Source organism: Mugil cephalus, chromosome 1 (assembly GCF_022458985.1).
Source record: "Mugil cephalus isolate CIBA_MC_2020 chromosome 1, CIBA_Mcephalus_1.1, whole genome shotgun sequence".
NCBI lineage: Eukaryota > Metazoa > Chordata > Actinopteri > Mugiliformes > Mugilidae > Mugil > Mugil cephalus.
Genome location: NC_061770.1, coordinates 5,864,083 through 5,885,284, shown reverse-complemented (window position 1 = coordinate 5,885,284; position 21,202 = coordinate 5,864,083). Strand labels below are relative to the sequence as shown.

The following is a 21,202-nucleotide window of genomic DNA, read 5'->3' as shown; positions in this document are numbered from 1 at the left end:
GTCACCGTTTCTCAAAGCTCATCGTGATTGGCTGTTTAAAGAAAACGGGCGCGACGTCACTGGGAAGCGCCGAACTCTAGTTTCCAAAGTTTTAATGTGAAGCTATGGGAAGCTGATGGACAAAAGTGAGTTTCTGCCCCGTTAACCGCCCGGAAAACAGGTAAGCGACCGACTAGTTGACAGTCACACCCACGCTGAAGCAAAGTTTCGCTCTCGTCTTTAAGCAACCGTCTCTCGTTATCCTTTTGCTCACCTCAGTTCAAGTGACGAAGCTATCACATTAGCCGCTAACGATGCTAACCCATGTTTAGCTTCCCGACAAATAATGGCCTTCCCTTGACCATTTGAGGAACGAGATTATCTTTTGCACCGTTGTTTAATTGACACTACTCCGTGTGGCATTTTCAGTGAACAGAGCAGAAGTTAGCTGTTTGGACGTCAGCGCTAGCCTAAGTTCACTTAGCATTATCGTTAGCATAGTGGCTAGTGCTAGCTCTCGGACCTTGACAGCCTCAGATGTAAACATTGGCACGCCCCCTTCTTTCACTGCCTCGGCGGCGGATTTGCGTTTGACTATTTATCCAGATAATTTCTTGCAATATTTTGAAACAATTATATCTTAATAACGAAGTAGGCATTTGGCGTGTTGGTTGTTCAAACGAGGTCGTTGCAGTTAGTTATAACTGCTTTTTACGGTGACTTTACGGTTGTGTGTGTGTGTGTGTGTAGGTGGGTGTCAAATACTAGGAACTTGTAATCGCATTAATTTAATTTGTCGTAATTAAAAAACGTTTGGATGGATAAGGTGTATCGGGTTGTTTTTTTTTTTTTTTTTTTTACATGGTCACTGATAAATAAGATCTGTTTTGTTAATGACAAAAAAACCTACTTAACAAATCATGTCCACATTTTGAGATAAGATAATGTAAAGCCTTATGTACAGAATAAAGCATGTGTGTATACTATTCACAGGCAAGACAATTACAGGAGATCAAACACTGCACAGAACCTAGTCATAATTTCCCCTTTCTGTTGTACTCTGTCGTTTCCTTCATTTAGATGGATGATATTAACGTATTACACCACAGATGCCTCCTGAATCTGAGACGTCGAATCAGAGATATTGGGGATGGGCGCCCAGCACAGGAACGGTACATGAGGTTGCAGAAGGATGGAGACACGCTCAGGTGAGCTTGTTATATTAACTTCCCCGACCAGAGGTTCTGCTGAAGGGATAGATTAAGAAGTGATTCAGGACTTCCGGTGTTGAGTCACAGCGATCTTGGGTCTCTTGTTTAAACAAATCTTCCCAATGCCTTCGGGCCTTTCTGGGTGGAGTTTGCATGTTCTCCCTGTGTCTGTGTGGGTTTTCCTCAGGGCACTCCGGTTCCTCCCAGCTCCAAAGACGTGCTTGTTAGGTTAATTGTTGACCGTAAATTGACCCTAGGTGTGAGTTTGAGTGCGAATTGTTGTTTGTTCACGTGTTGGCACTGCAATAGGCTGGTAGCCTGTCCAGGGTGTACCCCGCCTCTCACCCGATGACAGCTGGGATGGGCTTCAGCGGCCCCCGTGACCCTGATGGATCGGTAGTAGAAGATGAGATGAGATGAAATATAAAGTAAATATATTATAGTTTTTGGAGAAAGAGAGCTGTAGTATCAGATCAATATTCACTATTTGGCACATATTGTCAGGTAAGGTATTGATTAGATCAGTGTGAGGCTATTTGTTGTGACCGGCGGGCAGGGCCCCAATATGTTCAACTAAACAAAAGACAGGCAACACAAACCTTAATAGTAAAAGTTTGAATCTAAAATCACGAATGAAACTCTCATATCAAACAGGTTCTATTCTAGCAGCAGTAGTATAGTTTAATAATTATAGCAATGTAAGTTAAAATGTTATCATAAATCTGTGAATTTACCAGTATTCCTAAAATATCCTGGTCTAAATGTGTAACTGAAGGCCGTTCCATCACAAAAAATTAATCACCTGGTCATATTCTTCTGAAGTCACTACCAGTATGAACTGGAGAGGTGCTTTCGAGAAACGCTGGTTGATTTGCAGACACCTGTATTAAAACACATTTCCTGTACAACTATTAAGTACAGAAAATGTGTTTTAATATCCAAGCTCACAGAATTCAGATGGCAAAACAAACTATTGTTGTTTTAATTCAATGTGTTTAAGGCAATACTTGACCATTTTCCATCATTCTGTGAGTAATCTTATTTTAAGCTGCACACAGCGTGAGTCTGTGAGCAATGTTGCTGCTCATTCTTTTCCCATGACCCTGCAATGTTTCAAACTGGTTCACTGTCAAAAAAGCCTGCTGTCTTGTTTTGTAGACTTTTGATGAACATTAGCATGATTCGCTGTGACTACTATAAAACATATCTCCTGTTTTGACAGTAAATGCTTGCAGCAGCCTAGGTCATAATAATGGAAATACATTATATTGCAATACTTTCTTCAGTGTTTCGCAGGTTCAGTAACCACTGTGTTGCCACAGTCAGTGACGGATAGTGACTTAAAAGACATGGTCACAGAGTAATGAAGAAGGCCCATTAATGCTGGATCAGTTGATTAACATAACAACAAAAGTTTGTTTTCTTGCTATCAGAATGATGTGTCCTGTCTATTAAACCAATCTGCTGTTACTTCCAGTAACTACAGGTGTCGCCAAACCGACCAGGTTTGAAACCTTTGAGATGGCTGCTTTAAATTTAGTTGTCAAATCACTTTGCCAATCACAATATGCGTAATCAGAACAACACTGCGTCAGTGGTGACATGAAAAGTTTCCCAACAGAAAAGTTCTTTGTCTTGTTCTGTGAAACAGGAAGTTTGCTCATAGATTTCAACAGACTGATAACAGAGTGTGTTATCTCCTGTCATTTCTTAAATGTGAGATGCAAAAGACTTTCAACCACTTTGATTCAATCATAGTTTTACCCAAATTCATATTATCCCTTGTTAATACTTCCTATTGTATGTCTGTGGCACATGTTGCTTCATGACTAGTGTGTGTCTGTGAGATGAGTTGTGCATCTGTTTGTGCATACACCTATTGAACCTATTACAAATCACCTATTGTTAACCTGCAATTTCTTCTCTTTAGTTACCAAGGAAACTCTGAAGAAGTGGGTTGCTATGTGGCTGGCCATCCTCTATCAAAGGGAAATTGCTACTTTGAGGTAAGCCGCATTGATAGTGATGCTGTAAGTCAGCATTGTTATTTTTGGTCCTTACTGAGCTGCTCTTCAGTTTTTCTTCTTCTTAGTTGACACGGTCACGACACAGTAATATCTTTGTCTTCCTGTCAGCTGATTTGTGTTTATTGTAAAATCCAACAAAAGTTGATAATCCTCAAAAATATGGGGGCTGCTGAAATGTCAGAGGGAGGAGTTATTCACAATATGATAGGCCACATACCACATCCCTGCTTGTGCCCAAGATTGCTTTTCCATCCAGACAGCAATTTTATCCCCTGGAATCCCATTGCTGACAATTTTCTCAACTTCATATTAAATTCTAAGTGCCCCCCCACAGTCCCAGTTCACCAGTGAAAAACCACTACCTCAAAAATGTCCTAGCTGCATTGGAATGAGCGATGGGGTGTGGGTTAGGTGGTATCTCCGAGTGCAAAGATTAGTCTAACACAGTGTTTTTCAGCAGACAGGCTGTCAGACTGGCAGCAGGAGAAAGTATTATACATTTATTTAGCAAAGCTGTCTGTTCTTATCCACGCAGGGGAGGCTATCTCGCTGATTTATCGCAGGAAAGTTGCAAAGAGTTTAGTCATAAATAAGGTGCTGAAGGCTGCGACGCTTTATTTATGAATCAGCTCATTGGTGGATGATGCACGTCAGAGCAGGCCTTGTGACGCGTGGTCAGAGGGCAGGTGAGGCGAGCGCACTTCCATGACTTAAAATGATAGACTCTACATCATCCAGTGAACCGGTGTCATTCTGCTGGGCTCCAAATAGACTAACACAGGACCACGTAGTGTCAGAGCCCCGTAGCTAGAGTAAGATTTCCTACAAATGATTTGCTTCTTTTTATTTTTTCTTTCCATTGTTATATATATGTTATTTAATCTCAGGCTTTGACAGGCTGTGAAGTGTCCCCCGATATCTGCCAGATGTGACATTTCTTTCAAATCCGCTGTCAAAATCTAATCTGACCTCTAAATTGCACTTTGCTCTCCTTGGTAAGAGTAATTTCAAGAGAATAACGTTTATATTTAAATGTAAATCACATTTGGAGCCTGATATATCTGCCTGACATTTAAACTGGAGGATTTTACTGTGGCCATTACCCAGAGGTTTAAGCTACATTATTCTCCACTCTGTGACGCACATGCTGTCAGTTTCCCAAATATCTCTAAAGTTTGGGAGCATTTATTCAGATAAAGGTCAGGCTTCTGTCGACGTATGCGTCATTGCTATCCTCGTGTTTCTTGTCCTGCCTTCACAAGGAATCCATTTCGCCTGGCTTGTCTGCGCTGCCACACTTTCTCCAGTTTTCATCATCTGTTCTTTTAGAGCCCTGCTGAACATCTGCAGCATTCCTCTTGTTTTAATAGTTTTATATGAAAAAAATCTGAAAAAAAATCTGAATGGTACATTGTGAGCACATTACTGTTCCTTCCTAAGCCACCTCATGTGTTTTTTATATTTCTATCATATAGACGCAAATAATATTTCAACAGTGTGAACGTGATGACGTGCCAAGGCCAGGAATTCATTTGGTTAACTAAACGGTGGTATGGAGCATTAACCTTGAGACTGGACAGGGATCAAGAATCTTTAGTCAGGGAAATCCAAGAAGTTTGGTCTTGCACGCTGATAGCCGGGTGTGATTTGGGATAAAGAGTGAGGTGAACAAATAGAAAGGCGGGTTAGTGCAGAAGGACATCTGAGGAATGAGGACAATTTAGAGGGATGAGAAACGACTCGGAGAGGTCGCTGATAACAGACGTTATTATTCCTTATATACTCATTTTAATGCTAAATGTTGGGGGAATAGTGTAAAGCCTTATCAGTCGGATTTGAACCGATTCAGGAAATCATTAACGATGCCCGCCCTCTTCTCTTTCTGCACGTTTGCCTTGCAAAAACTGTTATTCTACGCTTCACGTCAGCAAAACCACTTTGTCAAAAATGTGTTGTGATTGATGTTTTGAGGCATGTAAACAGAGAGATTTCATCAGATAATTTTTTTGTAGCGTCCATGCAGTCAGCTATGTTGGATTTTATTATGGGGTGAACATAAACATTGCCTTTGACTGTTAATCCCACGTACATTATATCACGGCTATTTTGGACAAATATATTGACCAGAAATACCTTTTAAACAAAGGCAAGCTGGTTGTTTAAGGTTCATCACTTTAAATGCAGCGCAGTGCTTCCATACTGTCTTTATCGTTACATTGTGAAATTGGTCGATTGAAATTTACTCTCCAATAACCTTTGCATGTTTTATGGTCGGACCTACATGACTGTACGACTTTCTGAATCGTATCCACAGACTCAGCGTGTGGTTGCTAATTGTGGGATTTGACACATTGTCATGGTTTGTTTTGCCCTAATTAAACAATAAAAACATGCTCACACAAGTGAGATAAGGGCTGTCTTTTTTTGAATTTTGGCCAGTCAGTGTTTCTGTCTCACAGACGGAGCCTGATCATCGCCCTAATTCCATTGTGTTTGTGATCACATGAGGACAGGGAGGTCCCAGCTGAGGCCAATTTGTGAAATGACTGGATGAGACTGAGCACCTAGCCAAGTCCGATATTTTGTATTTGTTTAACGGTTGCTGTAAACCAAAACCAAACATTAAGGAACGTGACTGAACACGTTTGCTGTTCCTCAGTACTTTACAGAACTGAGGAGAATTGTGTTTTAGTTTTTCTTGTGGCAGTGTAGATAAGCTACACACCAATATTTATAAAGATATTTAAGTTAATTAGCCGGTGATCGGTTTTGTTGAAGAACTTTTTCTGTTCTCAAGAAGCTTTATAGTTTTTATTTCATTATTGTTATTTATTTGCACAACAAAGAAGAGGTTATTGTAGCAAAATAAAAAATCTCTTAGAAATAGCTCGGAGGCAGTCATTTCTTAATTTAATGCAGTTATTTAACTGTGAAGTAAAGTGGCCTTAATTGGATTGTACTCAGTACGGTGACACGGTCACAGGAGGATAAGACGAGCCTTTATGAATCAACAGGACGAGGAGATACGGTGCATTTACAGAATATGCAAATCGCATCAATACCCCACATTTAATGATCGGATTGGGGCAAAAAAAAATATATCGGGGCGTCCCGAGTATCCACTCTCATTCTCAGCTGTGTTTTAGATCTGGGTCTTATATTGTGAAATGTTTAAATGTTTACCAGCTGTTAATTTCTCTGGCTGCTGTTGTGATTTTTAGGTTTTGGGGGGTTTCATAAACTGGCCCACCGCTCACTGCGTTCAATAAAGCCTCAGAAAACGGCAGTAGAGCTCGTAGATGGTGTCGTTGCTCTCTGCGTTTTATGGCTGCATGAAATAAAAGTGGTACACTGGCACATCTCGACTCTAGACAGCTGTGGACCCGCGCGGGGAGTCAGACTACTGTGGGTCTCTCCCAAATGCCCAGACAGAATGAGGTCTCAGAGAGGCAGAGATTTACTAGGTGGGCTGCCTTTCCTAAGTTAAATTTTCCATTGAAGGTGCAACGAAATGAAGTTTCTCACAGTAAAATTTACGACCCGTGTTTCGATTTCGGTTCTCAGCTGTAAATTCACGCTGTTATTTTTAAAAATGCTTTTTCATTTCACCCTCATAAGTGAGCAGTGTGGCAGTGGGTTAAATTAATTGTAACCGATGCCACATTTGTACTGACAGTGCTGTGTGTGTGTGTGTGTGTGTGTGTGTGTGCGTTTGTGTAGGTGACAATAGTAGACACGGGGGTGAGAGGGACCATCGCCGTGGGCCTGGTGCCTAAATTCTACAGGCTGGACCACCAGCCTGGATGGCTGCCATACTCTGTAGCTTACCACGCTGACAACGGCAAGTAAGTCAAACCACACTCGTCTATACGCTACAGTGCAGCGTTGGTTTCTTGCATGGTTTGGGGAAAATTGATTGTGGCCTGATACTGCTGCATCCACACATAACTAGCAGAAAGCACAATGCAGGAATAGCAATCTTGACCATGTGGCTCTGAGCTCTGTATTATCTCTTGGGCTTTATTCAACAGTTGTTTTCCCCGTTGATTCAATTATTGAATTGGTCATTTACACACATTACATTTGCGGTTTTGGAAAATAAAAGATTCAAAGAAATTGACTCTTCGAAACAAAACATCAAGACTTAAACACATGATGTAATATTTATAAAATGATCAAGCCAGACATTATAATGGTGCCTACATATTTAAGTTCCTTTTGTCATGGTGATAATGGGAGGCTTTGGCTAACACAACTTAATAAGACACTGTAAAAGTATATAACATAATCTTGCGTGCATTCTTGGGGAAGAGCGTGACGGCTGTGGCAAACAAACCACTTGCAGGGGAAAAGGCTGTAACAACACAGTGATGCATGTCAGATGAAAAGACGATGTGGTAATCGAACTAACTTTAAGTTACTGGGTGTAGGTCCTGTTCAGGTTGGACAATCTGTAGAGGACATGTAGACGTAAAACACACTTCTTATATCTGTAGTCCCAACATGTCATTTCATTTCTTCATTCAACATCTATCTGTTGCTATGCTTTCACCTGATAAACTCTCTTGCTATTTGTCTCAGTTCACCAGTGAACAGTAATGTATTCTCATATATCAGTCTTACACTGCATCCTACTTTCTGACTGCTGGAATAGTTCAATTTATGATGAAAGTTGGTGATTCAACTGTATGATTATAGATAAGATTTTATTTGCCACATGCACTGTTATACATAGTACAGTGAACAGTGAAATGTGTTGTTGTACCTGTTGTCAGTAGTTAAATAAATAAATAACATTTAAGAGGCTGTAGTTTGCAGTGCTGTTAAACACAAAAGTGTTTTGGCTATAAAGCTGAGCAAAAATATTAGAAACGTGTGGATACAACACGATACGACAGTTCTCTCAGTTATTTTAAGGAAATACTGTGAGAATAGTGCAGGACTCTTATATCAGAGTGTAGTCCCTTTCACTATTACACACAGTATTTGAACTGGCAAGCGGGTGTAAGCACAAATATAAATTCAGCTCTGAGAATCACACTGTCATTCTAATAGCAAGTCATTGTCATCATAAAATAGCTAATATTTGTGTTATGCAGACTTTAATCTCCTCGTTCTTTCAGGTTATATAACGGTAAACCTACGGGGCAGCAGTTTGGGCCTAAATGCGCTCGTGGCGACCGCATCGGCTGTGGAATACACTCCGAAAACATAGAAGCGGGTTTAACAACAGTCTTTTTCACCAAAAATGGCAAAGAGGTAGGTGTTTTTAAATGTGAATCAGCAACAACATCATGACCACCTTCCTAATATTGTGTAGGTCTCCCGCGTGCCTCCTAAACAGTTGTGACTCATCAGAGAATAGATGAGGATTGAACTGTGTTGACTGGCTACAGAACGGTGCCAGGTCCAAAAGTTTCCCAGCAAGAACGTTGCATTGTAACAAGATGGTCATTGTTAATGTTGTTGCTCATCCGTGTGACAAATGAAAACAAATCCAGCTGTTTGTATGTAAGCGCTGCTCCTTTCCACCCGTGTCCTGTCCAGGTGGGTTCAGTGGAGGTTCCTGTGTCGGCAGAAGGCCTGTTCCCCGCCGTAGGGATGCACTCCATGGGGGAGGAGGTGAAGGTTGACCTCCGGGCTGAGTGGTTCCTGGAGGACGATGACAGTATGATGATGGTTGACAGCCACGAGGATGACTGGGGACGACTTTACGACGTCAGGGTTAGCGGAACGGTAAGGATTAGAAAGAGCCATTTTGTTATTTTCTCCATTAAAAGAGTCCTCTTACATTTCAGCCACATTTGTAGCTATTTGCTTTCAGTACAGAAATGTTTAGCCAAGGTTAGGGCAAAGATAGCAAGTGCGTCTTGCGCACACTATTTAGTCGCTACGTTTCCAGGCTAGAAAGGATGCAGTTCTAGTTATTAAAGGCACTGGGATCGTTAGCCCATAAACGTCACTGATTTTAGGGGCTATGTGCCTTTGTGTTACAAAGATGCTTCAGCTGTGGATGTAAAGGGGATTCAGACCAGTAACCCTACAAGTCTACTACTCTAACCACCAATCCACACTTCCCCCAATTTTGCACATCTTGTAGAAAAAATGGACCCTTAGAAATGTAGAGTCACAATTATAGTGTGTCTGTGGGGATTTCCTGATTAGTATTTCTCCTAAGTGTATGTGAGATGCATTAAACAAAAAATGATTATCTTGGAAAACTCTTAAAACCAATGTGAATTTCTTACATCGAGGCTGTCGATAGGAAGTTAATGTTCAGTTATTTGTTGAATAATATACTGAACTTCTGGAATATGTTTGAGTTTTCTACTATTTGTTATATAAAAAAAAACGTCCTGCTATGAAAATAATTTGGTACCTGCAGCCCTTCTGTAAAGCACACATTTCAAGACAAGAAACAAAAAAAAAACCCGCTGTCATCTCATCTTTCTCGGTTGAGCAAATGATTGACAAGATTATTAAGTGTTTTATTAGTGTTAGCAGTGTTTTCTGTAGTGTTAAGCTTAATTATCTGGCATACTTTTACAAAAGTTGTTTTATTCCTTCTTTTGGGAGACGTGTGTCATGTGAAAACAAACGCATGACATGTAATTTGTGTGTTGTTTTGGCATATGTCTTTTGAATAGGACAGATTACAGTGTGGTTTTTCTGCAGCTTGATTTTCTGTATGCTTGTTGCCATTTCCCTCTGTTTGTTTTGTATTCGTACAAGATCCTTCAACTGCCTGTGCTTTAGCAAATCCCTCTTTGTTGACAACTGTACTTTAATGCTCTCTGGAAGTCAGGGGAAGCGCGGAGACATCGGTGGAATCCTTTTCGTCTCAGCCGGTATATGATCTTGCCGTGACTGGATCTGGGTCACCTTCGCAGTGTTTTTGCAGACTGCTTCATGACATCAGACATTACTTTCATAACAACATATACAGTCGACACACAGCGAAGGCGTCAAGTCTGTTGTCTTTCATTGCCTCTCTGCTACTTTGGAGTCTGGGATTATGCAACAGTTTGGCAAACTTGCCTGCAAATCTTAGGTACACAAGCAGGGTAGTACAACAACTTTTTTAAATCTACAAATAACATACCCCTGTCAGGCCCTGGTTGCCACATTCTAATCATTTAAATTTCTTTTGTAAGTGCAGTCATAACAGTCCTTCACATTCAGTTGGTTCTGATGATATGGGTGTTGAACGGGGGACGGATTGAGCCGGGGCTGCGACGACTTGTCCGCGTTTTCAAACACGTCGTTGGCCTTCACAAGTGGACTCGCGTAAATCATCCATTCCAAATTACGGCGGCTCCCTCTACCAGGCATCCCAAAAATGACAGAAAACGCCAATGCCAAAGTGTGAGAACCCTTTAAAGAGTGATCCACTGCACATCTGGTGGGAATGAAAGAGCCCACCATTATAGCGCAGCTGCTGAGAGTGAGCATCTCAACAAACGACGAGACACGAGGCCTCGTTGCATCCTCTTTTATTTTAAGAGCTCAACGAGACTTTCTAGATCCCATGTGTTCTGCACATATTGACCCATAAATACAATCAACATAGATTTCTATGAATGTGAAGCTCAAAGTGATTGTAAGCAACCTTTAACATATAAATAATACACCTGCATTTCCAATTAAAATCAGCACAGATCAGTTAAAGTTAAATCACTCAACGCTGCCTTTGCTACGTAATATAGACGGAATATACTGAAGTATACATTTCCTTATTAGGTTTTACCGAATAGGAATAAATCTGAGCTTTCATGTTGAATAGTGTCGTTGGGTAAAATATTATGTTTGAAATGGTTTCATCATTCATAAATATCAAGGGAAATTATGTCATGAAGACTATGCCTGGAAGAAAACGTTTAGCAGGAGAAGTTCTGTGAAGAATTCAGTGGTTAACCAGAGGATATTCATCTGCTGAGAAAAGAAGCAATAGAGTAAGATAGATGAAATAATTGTAGCAGGCCCAGAGTGAACAGAAGTGCTGCAGTAATGCCGGCACGCTGCTCACTTTTAAAGCCGACTCTCGGGCAGAGTTCAGGTTTCAGGTCTGCTTTCTTAGACGCAGACTAAGTCATGATTCAGCACTCGTGTTAATCGTTTGACTGGAGCTCATTGTTGGCAGCGCCTGTGTCATCGGAGGCATCACATCGCTTCACAGAGGTGATGTGAAACCCCTTTGTTCTGTGTTAGAGTGTGAGCTCCGTTAATCCCCCTCCTTCAGCTTCAAAACGTAACCGCAAGACTACATGCATGGACACAGACGAGATGAAGGCTGGGCCGCGTGTGGGCCGTGGATGTGGCTGTGTGATAGACGTCCACAGTCTCACACACAGAGGCCATCATCCTTCTCTGAAGGCAGACGCAGGTCATAAAAACAAGAGCGCTGTGGGTGAGAAGGATGATTCAACCAGCAGTCTTGCTCGCTGTCTCTCTCTTTTCTGTTTTTCTGGACTAAGGAGTGGCATGGCATGAAACGTGTCGACGGAGCCAACTGCCTGGCTGCCCACCAGGTTGTAAAAATTCAATAAGTGGAGTAACGGGACTCTGAGGAATCTTTTACTCTTTCTCATGTGGTTAGAGGTTTTCATAGCTGGGGTGCCCTGGCTGCACGGTCCGCTCAGCCGTCCGCCTGTGATATCTTCGTGTCTTTCTTCTTTTCTTTTTGATTTGTCTAATGAGTGAGCAGCCCTCCGTCCTCAGATGGCTCCCACTGTCCCCAAGGGTGTTGTGTACACATCGTAAAGGCAGGGAAAAATGTTGGTCTCAGGTGCAACAAGAGAAGCAAAAGGAAAGAGTGGCAGAGGAACTGAAAAGCTACGAGGAGCGAAGAGCTTTGTCTCGAATTCTAGTCGTCTTTGAGTGTCAGGATTAGTATGAGGTTAGATTATGGTTTATGTGCATAAACCCATTGAGCACTGAATCAACCTTGAGGTGGTCTCACTTAATGTCTCTGTTGGTTTTGACTTCTCTAATTTTCTTCATTGTGTGGTTTTAACCAGCACTGAAACTGTCTCAATTTGCCTCAACTTTTCCAACTTGGCTCAGCTCTCATCTTTTCTTTTCTCTTCCAGTGTATTCGCCCTCTTGCTCTCTCCTCTTTCTTTTCCTCTCTGTTTTTTTCGTCTGTATTATTTATCTTCTTCTCCGTTTTGTTTCCTGTCCTCTACTCTCGTTCTGTCAATGTCCCATTTCCTTTTGCCTTTTTCTTTATCCTCTCTCGACCCATTCTCCTGTCCTCTATCCTTGTTTCTTCTTATTTATCTTCCTTGTACTTTCATTGTCATCATCGTCTCCTCCCTTCTATGAATTCTTTATCCATTTCTTTTCATAGTCACACCTCTCCTTTCTTCTCTGTTTGTTTTCTCTCCTTCTTCCCCCTCTTTTCTCTTTGCTTCCTCCTTACTTCCATGTTTCCTATTGTCCTTCACTGCTCCGTTCTCCTCTCTTATTCTCCATATTCTCACTCCTCTCCTCTTTCTCTTCCTCCTGTTTGCTCCATCCAAACAAAGCGATTGTCGCTTTCTGTAATATTGTAGTTACAGCTGAAAGCTGTGAGGTATATTTTAAGGAGGGTGGAAATATTTTTCCTCCTCCTTTTCTCCCCACGTGTGGCTACGGAACAGATATTTCCAGTCTCTGTGGTTTCCGATGACTTACGGATCTATCGTTTGGTTGCCATAGATGAATTACACCTCTCATGCTCCTCTGTGATTTCACCCAGCAGCACCACACTAACATTTGGTCAAAACATTGAAATAGTCTTTACAGGTTGCTATTTGTTAATTGTGGATAATCGCTGCTCTGGATGATGGTTGTCCTTGCTGATTGTTAAAAGTGGAGGGAAAGGACAGGATGACGGAAAACATTGCAGTAAGATAAATGAGTTTTCTGACTGGTATGCTTTTGATGAGGCGGTACTGAGAAGTGCAAAGCCGCAGAATGCACAGAATACAATGGTGATGTCAGTGACTTGTCTGCAGCTAAATCTTTGCTTTTGTGAACTGTTTACATTACAGTAGGGGGATGGCCACTCCTGTTTAGATAGGTGGGTATCTGATCCTAGATTTCTGCCCACTATCATTATACTTACCTTGCCAAATATTTCCCCCTCACGTGTTTCTCTCTTTCATAACTCTTTTTCCTGTTACAGAAATAATGCACCTTCATAATTCATCTGTGCGATCCTTGAGATGGCTCTGATAAAGTCGTCATAAAAGAAAACGTCTAGTCAGGGAGGTTACTGTTTTCACTCTGGCCTCCGTCTCTCTATTCTGATGAACCCCTATTTTGCTACGCTCGTTTCTGTCTAACATTTTATCGCTCATCTGAAGGCCATTTTGTCAGGGTAATGAATATTCCCCACTGGCGGTTCTGTTTCAATGGAAAACTGAACTAAACTCAGTGAATTCTTGTTTAATGGTTCTACCTTTTATTGGCTTGGATACATCTATTAAAAGTTTCACTGAAAGCATTGTATGTGATGAAAATAGCTTTGTCATAAATCAAAAACTGTCTTCTAAACTAGTTTCTAAACAATTCAACTTATTAAATCTCCTACACTGAGACACTTACAATAAACACTTAAAGCTGGCACAAGCCAAACTGATCAAAGAACTACTAGCAACCAATCCTGACTGTGACATCACCTCGCGTTGCCAGTGTCCGAGCCAAAAAGTTGCTCTTGAACACACCGCAAACACTTCAGTCAGCAGCCTGGCACAAACATTATGCACCTGCATGAAAGACAATAACTCTCTGCCAGTTGGTGAGAGCTGGCCTCTCTTGAAACAATGGATCACTTGGTCTATCAATTCATCTTCAAGCTATTGTGAAATCATCTTCTCAGTCTCTGGTTCTCTAGGATCAACAGCCAATCAGAGTGATCTCTGTAACTGAGTCGTTCTGCAAACTAAATCATTGACTGTATATACGATGGACAAACCTATCCTGACATCACCCACTGGACTTTTGAACTTCTGAACCCATGAAAATGAAGCCTGAGCGGTTGCCATGTTGGATGAGCTTTACTCTGCCCACACCTGCATATTCTAAATATGGACATGGGGGTTGTATTAGGACTTAATTAGCATGGATGTTGAGACTCGCCCACCCAACTCTCTACTACCTGTTAGCTCAAGGTTCCGCCGGTCACTCAGAGCGGGGAAGCCCTTAATTATGCAGAATTTTAAGCCTTGATAAGAAATAAACTAATGAGTTTGAAAATTTTCTTTTTTTTTTCTTTCTCTGCTTGTTAAACACCATATTTATTCTTTTAATGACCAAATACTATATTGTCGTGGATTTAGTAGCTGCACATCAGTTCACTGTTAGTTTTAGTAGCATGTGTTATATCTTCTAAGGAGAGATACACGAGATTTGTCAAACCAGTTGCACTGCATTGAGTCCGACATCCTGGGGAAAAAAAAAAATACCTGTACACACATTGTCTATCTCCTTGGTTGATGACTTAGGATTTATTCAGCAGTATTTCAGAGTGAACCTCCTCCTAACAATAACAGTAATTGCCCTAATCTGGCTGAGATTTCACTTGCAAAATAGAAGAAAATTGGATTTTGATGGTATGTATAAATGAGAGAAATGCATAAAACTGATGGATTTACTATAGCAGTTAGAGCCAGTCAAGTGTACTCATGTTGTGACAGGGCTCTTTCTGTGTGTTTGATGGAGCGCAAAGCGTACTTGGAAATGAGGTTGGATTAAAATAATCTATTATCTGTACCGATGGGTGGGTTTACGGCTGGAATGAGTCATGACTGGTCACATCTCCTCTCCTCTCTTTTGAAAAGCATGCTTACCTATATCCATAAAGTTGAATGTCTAAAAAAAAAAAAAAATGACCCAAACAGTTTATTTTCCCTGAGTCACAGCTTTGCCATTTCTAATGAAGGTATTTAGACCATAATCACAAAGGCTTTGTAAATTTAGTACAATATATTAAAAAAGGAAACCTCTCTATTACTGTAGGGGGTTTCATCTTGTATTTTCTGATTACACAGATTATTACATTTTCAATGGATTAGAGTGGGTTTTATTAACAATTAGAAACATGTAGCAATGTAGCAGTATTTTAAGCTTTACACTGTTGCAGAGCTTTGCAGTGCCTGTTTATTCTCTCCTGACATGCTTTGAGGATGTTAGCATTAGCTACCAATAACTGATGTTTGTTGATGCGGATTTCAACCTCCGAGTAGAACTCCTTTCTTTTCCAACTTCTCCCTGTAGATCTATGAAATGGATTCAACAATCTTTTCAGGTAATTCAGCTTGTTGAATCTGCCACATAACATTTTGTGGTGTTAGCCCTGAATGGATTAAATTATTTTTTTTTCTTAAATTCTACACCCCATAATGACAATGTGAATTTTCTGGTAGAGAAGTTTTGCAAATGTATTAAAAGCACAAAACTAAGAAATGTCATGTACATTAGTATTAACAGCTTTTATTATAAAGCTCAGTATTGAGCTCAGGTGCAACCTGTTGCGAACCTCTGTTCCACTGATCATCCTTGAGCTGTTTCTACAGCTGAATTGTCCACCTGTAGTAAATTCATTTATATGGGCAAGCTGTCTATATGTCAGAGCACAAACCCAACTAAGCATGAATTCAAATGAATTGTCTGTAGACCTCTGAGACAGGATTCTTGGTCTTGAGGTACAGATTTTGGGAAGGAAGAAAGATTTCTGCTGCTTTCAAGGTCCCAATGAGCACAGTGTCATCCGTCATCTGTAAATGGAAGAAGTTCAGAACCGCGAGGACTCTTCCTGGAGCTGTCTGGCCGTCTCAACTGAACAATTGGGGAAAAAGGGTCCTAGTCAGAGAGGTGACCAAGAATCGGCACTCCTTTCCTCCTCTGTGGAGAGAAGAACCTTCCAGAAGAACAACCATCTCTGCGGCACTCCTTAGTACAAGGCACGCTGTAGCCTGCCTGGAGTTTGCCAAAAGACACCTGAAGGACTCTCAGACCATGAGAAACTAAATTTGCTCGTCTGACAAGACAAGGATGAACTCTTTGGCATGAGTACCAGGTATCATGTTTGGAGGAAACCAGCTTTCGCTCATCACCAGGCCAGTACCAACCATACCATCCCTACAGTGAAGCATGGTGGTGCCAGCATCATACTGTGGGGTGTTTTTCAGCAGCTTGACCTCAGACTGGGGCAATGGTTCATCTTTCAGCAGGACGACGACCTGAAGCACACAGCCAATATATCAAAGGAGAGGCTTCAGGACAAGTCGGTGAATGTCCTTGAGTGGCCCAGGCAGAGCCCAGACTTGAATCTGATTGAACATCTCTGGAAAGATCTGAAAATGGTTTTCCACTGATGCTTCCCATCCATCCTGAAGGAGCTTGAGAGGTGCTGTGAAGAGGAATGGGCAAAACTGCCCAAAGACAGGTGTGCCAATCTTGTGGGGCCATATTCAAAAATATTTGAGGCTGTAATTGCTGCCAAGGGAGCAAGTACTGAGCAAAGGCTTTGAAAACTTATGTACATGTGACTTCTTAGTTTTTTATTTTTAATAAATTTGCAAAAATCCTTTTTAATATTGTCTTTACAGGGCGTAGAATTTAGTGGATTTTTTAAATCCATTTTGGGATAAGCCAACATAACGAAATGTGGAAAAATTAAAGCAATGTGAATACTTTCTGGATTCACTGTAACAAGGAGATCAGAGAAATCACTCGAATCACTGGCTCACCTCAGAGAACCGCGAGAAGAGAACCAGATGTGATGAAAGTAATCAAAAACAAGAAGTTCAAAGGGTTTCACATGTTCATCTCATTTAAAGATTAAAATATACAAGTATTTCACAATAACATGATTTGTCTTCATCTAGAATGAATAAACTGTAGAGGTCACCTCTGTATCTGCTCAACATTTGGTAGCTCTCCCACGTAATATTAGCTCTTCCCAGCTACTACTGCCACCTGCTGCTATTTCGAGTCTGTTTGTGCTAGCGCGCCGTCGTGTGTTCAAGTGCGACTTTTTGGTCCAGACACAGGTGATGGAAAGAAATGTCACAGTCAGCATTCTTTGCCGGTACTTCTTTGATGTTGGTTTGGTTTATCTGTAATAGACAAATGTAAATTAATAATAATAATTTCATTACATTAAAATTTCTGCTTTCATCCTCAGTCCCTTTAAAAAGTCAGGCCACTGTCCTTGTTCAAAAAGATTTGATTGATATGTGGGTTTTTGGTTTAAGGCTCCTTTTTAACATCAGTAAATGAATGTACCTTTGTACATGACCTGACAGACATTAAGAGATTTATTTTCTCTCCCTTTGTCTTGACATTCACTGGAAGGTGTCTTACGCAAACACACCATGTTTGAAAATAATCCACATGAATGATGTTTTTTGTGTGCTTGCCACCATGCCCTTGCTCTACTGTTTTTCTTGAGAGGAGACATTTGGCTGGCTTTTCGCTGTGTACGTGCAGCTCAGTGCGAACACGAGCCTCCAATCCTCTGCCTCCTGTTGTCACAGCAGTCGCTGTGCCCACCAACTTAATCCCCTCAGCTGCGGATGAGCGGGCCGACAAGTAAGTGGACAGCACCTGAGTCTGCAGTTATCAGTTTTCCCAAGTGTACTGGTGCACCCTCACCACCCATATCTCCGCCACCACCCTCCAGATTAAAAAAAAAAAAAATCTTCAAGCTGTATGTGTCTTACCCTCAGACCCTTTTGCTGTAAATGCACACTAAAGTCCAAGCTGTAAAAAAAAACAAAACAAAACAAAAAAAAAAACTCAAACACACATACACACACACAACTTGGCAACTTACTTCAGTGTCCTCACCAGAGCATCGCCTCGTCTGCAGCAGGATAAAGTTTATGTGAATTTGAACCACAGCAGCCTCCATCCCCGCTCTGTTCCTTGTTGTACCTTTTCCAACTACCAGAGCCAGCTGTAATACCAACGCCCCTCTAAGGTTGCCTGCTTCCTTCCTTCCTCTGGGAACAATAGTCATGAATCCCGACATGACACTGCTGCTGGATGAAAGTTCACAACTTTCCCATCAAGTTGTTGTGGTTGAAGCCTTTCAGGAATAATGGTGGCACCATCACGGTTGCCTGTAGCTCTTTGAACTGATCAGCGTGAGAAAAGAGGAAACTAAAGGAGTGACTTAAATTAGGGAAAGTTGACCCGGCTGTCCTGAGGCTGGCTGGCTGTGGCAGGATGGAACTGCCTCATACAAGGTGGCCGGTCAGCTCATTCACAGCAGGATTTCCATGCTGTGGATGAGATTTGCGTGTTGAATTTTGACCATTGAGATCTCAACCTATATCACATGCGTGGTTTGTATCCACAGTGCATTGTCTTGCATTTGTAAACCCTCACTCCCCATTTTTATTGTAAAACTATAAATCTGATGTTCTTTGTTGTATTTCAGAATAGCGTGGAAAGTTTTTGTTATTGCTTCTACTATCTGTCTACTACTTTGAATCAGGTGGAAAATTACCTAAACGGTAGTGGGCTGGTCTCAATCAAAAGTAATTTTGAAAGGCTTGGAGGCACACACATCTGGCTGCTGAAGTTTTAACTGATTCATCTGGGGCCTGTTTGAACCCTGATAACGATTACCTACGGTGAATATTTGATGAATGTTTGCAACCCTGTCTTGGCCAGGATGAGACTTTTAATCTTCAATCGAAATTATTGAAATGGTTAAATATTAAATAAAGGTTATAATAAAAATACTTTCCCACATTAAAAGTTTTTTTCTTCATCACGTGACCTTAGTCTTCCTTTGAAGAAAGAAGCTCTGGAATATAATGCCATTAGTTAACTAGTTTACAAGAGAAGAGTCTTTCATTAACATTGTCTTCACTCTCAACAAACTCTCACCAGACTTAGAAACTTGTAGGAGACCAACACTTGTTCCAATTCTTGCGGTTTAAGACAAAGCTTTCAACACTATAATTACAGTGTCAGGGACAGAATAACTGTATGTAGGCCACTCATTGTCTTTATTTGGTTATTTGTATTGTTAGAATGTGTTTTGTCATAGTATATTATTTCAGTGCAAGGCTGGATGTGTTTTTTTGTCCCTCACTTTTAACTCATAACAAATGTCGCTTTCACATTTCTTTGTAATTTCTCTGTATTTTAATCATCCCAGTGGTGATTTTACTTGGTTAAGCCTTCACCACAGTGTTTCTGAAGGTTCATGTGAACTGAAAAATTTGTTATAGGGAACGGAAACACGGACCCGAATGTAGGATCTATACCACGCTTCCCTGGGGGACGTTGTGTGTCAAATCTTATTGGCAGACGAAGAAGCCAAGCTGCTGAAAATATAATGTCTAGGTCGGGAGTTGTGCCTGTTATTCCTAAAAACACAGACCGTACAGCAGGTGCCTCAGGTTACTAGGTTGAGATAATTCAGATATGGATAAATGGTTTCTGGTATTTGTGTACTTTTTCTCCAGATGCTCCACCCTCTTGACATGAGTCAGGTTAATTAATTGGGTGTTTCTTAATTGGCGATAGGTGTGTGTGTGTGTGTGGTCTTTAGGCAGTGGCACGGTACTGTGATTAAACTTCCTTCCTCGCGCTCTTCTTTCAACCAGCACTAACCTACAGCAGAAGTTTGGAAGCATTAATTTATTATTCTCAGCCTATATGCGTTGCCCTCAGGAGTATTGTTGTGTTTTTCCGGCAACCAGCCTATAAAACTGTGATTTTTTTCCAACCAACACCAGTAACACTAGCTACTGGCAGTGGAGATATTCTGAGCAGCGTCATCCCAGCAGTGGTAGTACTTATAACAAACAGAGTGTATTATAAGCTGACGAAACACTTCATATGGCTTTTCACTGGGAGGATTGATTCATCAGACCTACAAATTGACTGCACGCGTCTATAATTTTGGTTTGTTGTGTCACGAAACAACTCGCAGCAGTTGCATAGCGTTGAGAATTACTGTCAGTATTTGATCTGATGTGTGAATCTGTGCGGTGTCTTGCAGATGTTTAAACACGGTGCTACTGCAGGTGGGGATGTTGCCCTAAGGCACGATACATACAACGAGACAAATAACATCTTGTCTGCTAACAGTAAATGCCTGCCCACGTGACTCACTGGCTCTGTCAGTTGTATAGAAATTACAGGTTGTCTTTTGATTTTGCATATTGTTTTGGTGCCAAGTGCCTGTTTGAACTTAAGTTTAAAAAGAAAAAGTGTCCCAAATTACGCACTTGTGATATCACATTTGACATGACATGCTTGAACAAGAAAGCTGTTAAAACTTTATGATCAAAGTTTTATTTTTCCGTGTAATATTTCAGATATGTACTAATTTGTTTTGCAACTCATTTGAGGTTAGCTGCGAACCTGCTCTTTGACAATGTAAGCCGGTATGCATTCGTAATGAATAGGCAGTAGTCAGTTGTTGTAGGTAATTTACAACAAGAAATAGGGAGGATAAGTGGCGTGTTTGATTGTATTGGAAACAAAGTCGTGACATGGTTTAGGTAGAATAATTGTAACACTGTTCGGCACTAGTGGCTGCATATATAGTCTGTTAGCCGCTAGTCCATTACAAAGGCTGTGTCTGTGACCAGCTGTGGCATTATGGCCGTGGTTTTTCGGCCGATCAGAATATTCATCTTGGATGCTTTATGACTGATGGACAAGTCATATTTAGATTGCGGAGGCCATCCAAACCAAGTGAGAAATGAATTAGAGCAGCGTCTGAGCCGAGGACAAGGCCAGCTCATATATTTTCCAAACTAGAGTGCCACATTTGGCCTAGATCATTCACGTTCTCATGTCCATATTTTAGTCTTTAGCATACTAACTGGCAGGATTTATTACAAGGAAAAAGAATGAAAGAAGGAGTGGACTGGACCGTGCGATGAAAGGAACGGGGACAAAAACACCATTTTACTGGAACAGCAAGTGGACAAATGTTGGAAAACAATTAAAAACACATAAAAGCAA

The 21,202-nt window shown here is 41.1% G+C and overlaps 1 protein-coding gene across 1 annotated transcript in view; it reads left to right on the top strand.

Moving 5' to 3' along the window:
* The first annotated feature begins 22 nt into the window (after positions 1 to 22).
* Positions 23 to 21,202, top strand: part of spryd3 (SPRY domain containing 3) — a 47,707-nt gene continuing 26,527 nt past the window's right edge. The window contains exons 1-6 of the mRNA XM_047584916.1: positions 23 to 160; positions 1,060 to 1,187; positions 3,121 to 3,196; positions 6,938 to 7,062; positions 8,341 to 8,476; positions 8,765 to 8,953. Of these exons, the coding sequence (XP_047440872.1) occupies positions 1,060 to 1,187; positions 3,121 to 3,196; positions 6,938 to 7,062; positions 8,341 to 8,476; positions 8,765 to 8,953 (654 nt within the window). The 5' untranslated portion in view covers positions 23 to 160. The remainder of the gene's footprint in view (positions 161 to 1,059; positions 1,188 to 3,120; positions 3,197 to 6,937; positions 7,063 to 8,340; positions 8,477 to 8,764; positions 8,954 to 21,202) is intronic.